Source organism: Eptatretus burgeri, chromosome 13 (assembly GCF_056783735.1).
Source record: "Eptatretus burgeri isolate ZD-2024b chromosome 13, Ebu_testis_v1, whole genome shotgun sequence".
Classification (NCBI taxonomy): domain Eukaryota; kingdom Metazoa; phylum Chordata; class Myxini; order Myxiniformes; family Myxinidae; genus Eptatretus; species Eptatretus burgeri.
The window spans coordinates 52,566,795-52,572,794 of NC_140973.1; the positions used below are offsets into that span (position 1 = coordinate 52,566,795).

The 6,000-nt window shown below is 42.7% G+C and overlaps 1 protein-coding gene across 6 annotated transcripts in view; it reads left to right on the forward strand.

Annotated features, from left to right (window-relative positions):
- Window positions 1-5,624, forward strand: part of LOC147014482 (uncharacterized) — a 29,290-nt gene extending 23,666 nt beyond the window's left edge. For all 6 annotated transcript variants that reach the window (XM_085852467.1, XM_085852465.1, XM_085852469.1 and 3 more), the window contains one exon: window positions 4,012-5,624. In XM_085852467.1, the coding sequence (XP_085708593.1) occupies window positions 4,012-4,338 (327 nt within the window). In that variant the 3' untranslated portion in view covers window positions 4,339-5,624. The remainder of the gene's footprint in view (window positions 1-4,011) is intronic.
- Window positions 5,625-6,000: the final 376 nt, after the last annotated feature.

Here is a 6,000-nt window from a genome sequence, read left to right on the forward strand (position 1 = left end):
CCCCCTTTTCCTCCCGCCATGGAGATGGTGACATTATATGATTATAATGATCAACATAATTTATTTTATTTGTTGTTGTTGGTGCGATCGTGTTTCCACAGTATGTTGCTTTTTTCTGTATAGTTATTGTTTTGTTAAGGTGTCAACTGAACTACAGTACTAGACTAATGTTAACCTAGCTAGTTATAGTGTTATGTGCACACTACAGTAGGTCTATCTATTATGTGATGTCATTATAAGTGAAGGCCTGTTATGTGCGCAATACCTTTTTTTTTCTCTCCTGCCATGGAGATGATGACATTACACTAAAGACATTATAATGCTATAATTTTATTTGTTGTTGGTGCATAATTGTAGTAGCCTATATGTGTAGCCTTTTTCAAAGCACTTTCACTGTGTTGGTTATTGTATAGGTGAGCATTTGCTTGCTATATATAGGGGTGTTGAAAAATAAAGTTCCCCCTTTGGAAAAATGAATGCCCTCCTGCTGATTATAGCCTGCAGCCAGCACTGCATCACTGGAGGAGTATTGTGAACAGTTTCTTTAACCACTGTTTGGACAACCAGCTCGATATGTGTTTTTTGTCCATTCGCACACCCTGTTCTTGCTTTTGCCACCTGAAAGCAAGCTCATGTTCAAGAATGAATTTGGCTGTGACATCATGGAAATGCATTTTGATTAAACTTGCAGCACATATTCTTTGCACATTTAACACTAAAGTTCATCGAACACCTTACCCTGTGCAATCTTGAGAGAAAAAAGGGGCATGAGGAGGGTCTGCGAGCGGAAAATTCAGTTAGTTGAGATGATGTAAAATTCCGTATAGTTTGTCGAAATACTACTAAACGGAAGGGTTATGAAATTGTCAAAAGGTGATCTGTGGTCTGCAGCATTGAAGTATATAATTCAATTGAACTAAAAAAATATTTTAAATGTTGTAGGGGGAAAAAAAAACTTTTTGGAAGTTTACTGCCATTGATGCAGTGACTTCTACACCACCTTATTTGACAAGCTACATTAGTTCTTCGTGCGAGCTAAATTGCAGGTTTGTTTTCTAATTCATGTTCTGATTCTTGTTCAAAATATAACATCCAATTGAAATTAAGTTGTTCCTCGATCATCGATCAGAGACAAACAGACAAAGTGAACCAAGTGCTTAACCCCATTTTTTGCTTCTTGTGTGTAGGTTAATAACAGATTGATTGCCATTTAAAACTACAACAGCACTCGTAGAGTGCATAGTCTTCCCTCACGCGCTCATTCTGAACAAAAATAGTGTTACGGCCATGGGTACCGAGTGTATTATGAGGGGTTTAATTCCCGTTTGTCCTCGGAAGAGCCGGACCTGGGGCCACCGCTCATGATTTACTTTGTGGTATGGTGGGTTGCTTTAGAACCACGAACGCCACTAAGTTAACCACGAGTTCCAGTGTCCACCATCTAATTTTGCCGTTTAACTAGAGGGCACATGGTTTCCTGAACGGGGAGCACGCCCTCCGGCAAAGCACCAATCTTATCTTGATTAGATCTTAATTAGGGCGGCCGAGTGTGCCGACTATTATAGGTCAATTTGTGTGGTAATTACCTTCCAGCCTATCTAGGTTCAGACAATGCTGGATCAATGGAAGGACAAACACGGACAAGTTGGAACATCAACAAATAAATTTATTTATAAGGAAAAAATAAATAAAAATAACTTTTTATTTCTGTATGGCAAAAATAAATAAATTCCAAATCGATCAAAATGATCACAAGCAAATATATAATAATTAAGGAGGCACTGATAGAAACAGACACAAAGAGCAGATGTTTATCACTATGCCTTACTTAACAATTAAACACGAGACAAGGGTACCCAGCAGATCATTTCGGGGGGCGGGGGGTAGGGAGAGAAATCTCGTCTCGCTCACCAAATATTAGTCATCGTACGTCAAATAAAACGTCCTGAAATGTGTGGGCGTGCCTTGTCCGTTGCCAGCACCCGGCCTTGCCGTGCACCCACTCGCAAACAGGCTTGAACGCCAGTCCACCTCACCCCCAAGAATCAGGTACGCCAAGAGCAGGTCTCGAGCAGAACCAACATTAACGGTTCAAACGTCACCCACCGTCAGGAGCCATCAGGTGCCACAACCGGACGGACAGCTGTTAGGAGCTGTGAGAAGTTGAGGCGCTGTGAGAAACTATAAGGCTGGAAGGCTGTCACCAACTGTCGCCAGCTCGCCAACCGTCTGATTGGAAATGACGAAACGACCGTTTGACTGGAAATGACGATACGACCGTCTGACTGGAACCGACGAAACAACCGTCTGACTGGAACCGACGAAACAGCCATTTGACTGGAAATGACGATACGACCGTCTGACTGGAACCGACGAAACAGCTGTCTGACTGGAACTGACGAGCAACCGTCTCCCGAAGCTGCCAGAACCGCAACCAGTCATTGCCAACCTACTCTCAAAGCCGTCAGAATTGCACCCAGCTATCGCCAACCGACTGACGCCAACTGACCGACTCCAACTCACTCACTGGAAAAAACGGTCCTCTTGTCCTTTTTATAGGCGGCCAGTCTGGGCAGAGCCTCAAGCAGACTTCAGCCAAATCCACCTTGCCTATTGGCGCATCGTTGCTCATGACAAACTGCCAGTCTCGCGGTCATTCCTGGTCTACGATGCCATGTTTGTGGTGCTGGATGAACGGCATGAAGCTGCCATTTGGCAGAATTACCGAGCGAAAAATTACGTGAAGCGCTCATAAAACAACAACAATTATCACCTCAATGTTCAGCCCGATATGAAAAAGAGCCAGTTAGCATCCATAGAGCTGCTGAACGGGGTGTCAAACGTCAATGGAAAAAGGCGGGTGTCAACGTCGGTGAAAGAGGTGGGTGAGCCTCTGTTGGGCTAACGGCTATCTCAGGTGCATGAATATGTCTGTCGTAAAGAGAAAAAGGAGCTTTCCATAAGAGAGGGAATCTATTCTTTACCCTTCTCAATGCATCAAAGTTAGAATCCCACCAGACATGGGGATGGGTCTATCCTGGACATGCATTTAGGGAAATAACTGTCTGAGGACCTGGATGTTTGTATGCATCCATCTGATCGGATTCTGAAATCCGTAACAATACCATCGTTAACTGAACACACTACTGTTATGGCCTACATACCTATATCATCCACGCACCCTATAATGCCACATCGTGTCATGGCATGGGTTATGCATGTCATAAATTTAATTCTTCACTCACATTCGGTCATCGATCAAATGTATGAATTTTCAGATTTTTTTTTTCAGATAACAATTTCAATTCAACCTATTATGACTGGAATACTACTTCACGGATGACATCATCATGATCACCCTATATACCGCATGGGGAGTTGATGACTTGTGCCAAGTTTCAATTGTTTTCGTTGAGCAATTTCGGAGAAAATGTCCAAATTTTTTTCCCTTTAATCCAATATGGCTGCCATACCACGTGGCCGATGATGTTCCAGTTCGCAATAAAATATTATCCATGGGAAGTTCCTCATATGTTTAAAGCTTCGCATCAATAGGTAAAGCGGTTGCAGAAAGTTTTTAAAGCGAAAATACATAGACGTGGACAGACAGACACACACACGGGGCGTTGCAATAGTCTCGCATCCTCTTCGGGGTGAGATTAAAAAAAAGTGATGCAAAGCTACTTAATGATGGGTATGCTTGGTGTTTAAACTCTGGCATTTGCTCAATTTCTTTCTAAAAGACGAGACATTGTGATTGTGCATCTCAGTTCTAAGTTTTACCATTTTACAAGCAAATTGAGACACTGTGTGCTGCAATTGTGTTGCATTGTTCATTCTCATCATTGTCATTTTGCATTGAAATTGATTTCACCTCTTGAAAATTAGTTCAAGCAATTCTATTTCTGTTGACTTATTTTAGCATGCAAAGCAATTGTTCACGAAACATAATGGTATTTAAAATCCGAAGGATAATAAAAGGAATAATTTGCAAACATAAATTGTTTGCAGAGTTCTGACGAGAGGTTCCATCAAGACAGTGACGGATCTCCGGTCGCGACACCAGAGACCCGGCCAGCACTGAGGACCTGCAGGAGGGACTCTGTGAGTGACGGAGACCCCGAACCTGTGAGCGTTGTTCCGTTGGCGAGCGTTCCGGTAGCACCTTCAGTGCCCGTGCTTGGCGATGCTGAAGATGTGTTTGGGCAACATGTGGCGTTCGCGCTACGTCGGCTTCCGTTGTACAAGCGTGAGATGCTCAAACTGGAGGTGCAGCGTCTCATCGTGCAGTTTCTGTTCAGTGGCAGTGAAGAGCAGCATCAGGAGGACAGAAAGTGATGTTTCTGAGCAAAAGTGTTCAGAATTTCTTCACTCATTTTGGTAAAAGCAATGATCTTCGAAGGGGGTGGAGAGGACATGTCCACTTGTCACACTAGAGGGGGAGAGTGGGTGGGTCGGGGGAGGGTGGTGGTGATGGTGGTATTGGGGGGAAGGGGTGGTGGTGGTGTGCATGGGGGAGTAACCCTCACTTCTGAATTTTTAATAAATTATTGTTATTAATGGTAAAATCACTGGTGCAGACCACAAAATTTATATCTTTCCCCAGATTTCCCCCTTTTTCACAAAATGTACTTGTTCACTCTTGCGAGCAGAGGAGTGCACAATGGAACTTCTTCTTTGTTCGTATGCAGCAGAAGTCTGTGAGTTAGCATCATTGGCTGAGGTGGCTGTACTGCTGATGTAATGCCCTATGCTGGTTCGGGCATGAATTTATAACTTGGCCATGGTGCCGGCTATAGCTGACCTACTCTTCACGAAGGACACCATGGGATCTTTAACATCAACCAACGAATGACGGCAGACGTAACGTCTGTTTAACATCAATCCATGGGACGGCACATACATTGATGAAACATCGGGATAGGAAAGGTGATTCATCAATGTGTATGCCGAGAGATATTCATTTTCTCACAAGTTCATCCCCAGTATGCCTGGTGTTGGCTTAATGGTTAGGGTGGTGGGCTTGGGATCCTCAGCTCCTGAGTTCAAATCCCCTTCAGCTGTTCAATCAATACCAGGTGGGGTTGACTGCCTGTAATCCTTTCGAGGTCAGCAAAATGAGTGCCAGGATTCTGGTATCCTGTATCGGAGTGGCGACCTGTGTAGGATTGTGCCTAATAGCCAAGGAGACTGCTTAGGCAGCACCAACACTCTGTACAAAGTATGGTCCAGATGGATGGATGGATCCCCAGTGAAAGTCAGGAAGGGTGTGGTGACAATATCTTGTAATGCATTCATTTAGTTTTATTTTTAATAAAGCTGTTTTTAAATATAAAGCCATTGTACACCAAAATTTAAATATTACTGATCTGTTTGAGTACCAGTGCAACAAAATAATGCATCTCAACTGTTCCAGCTACTGACCTGAGACCATATGCCCATACCCATGAATGATAGTTTATCTATTATTCAAAACCATTTCACGTCTTCCCTCCTGCCTCTAAGCTTCTCCAACTCTATCATCCTTGGCTCTTAACTACTCCAGATTTCATCATCATTGGCTCGCAGCTCCTTCTAATTCCAGCACCAACTTGCACTTCTTCCAAAATACAATTCTTGTGAGACATCTGTTTCCATTTGCCTCATTTTGTTTACCTGCTGGCTTATTGTCATTATGTTCACTTGTCATACAAGCCTGACAGGTAAAAATCCATCACCAGTAACACAAGGTTTTATTGTATCCCACTTTAGGAACACTCTCCAGAATGTAAACATAACTGCATGTTTTGTAAAAGCTTCCATGAGCATTCATTAATGTAGATAAAAAAATTGGTACAAGAAGTCTGTTGAGAGGTTTGCATTTGTTGTTTACATCTGACAAAATTATAGCACATTCAAATTGGAGTACTATATTAAACTGTAAAACAAAACAAAACATGAGAACAAGTCTTTGTATGGAAAAATAAAATGGTGGATAGATAATTTCCTCGTGCTGTCAAA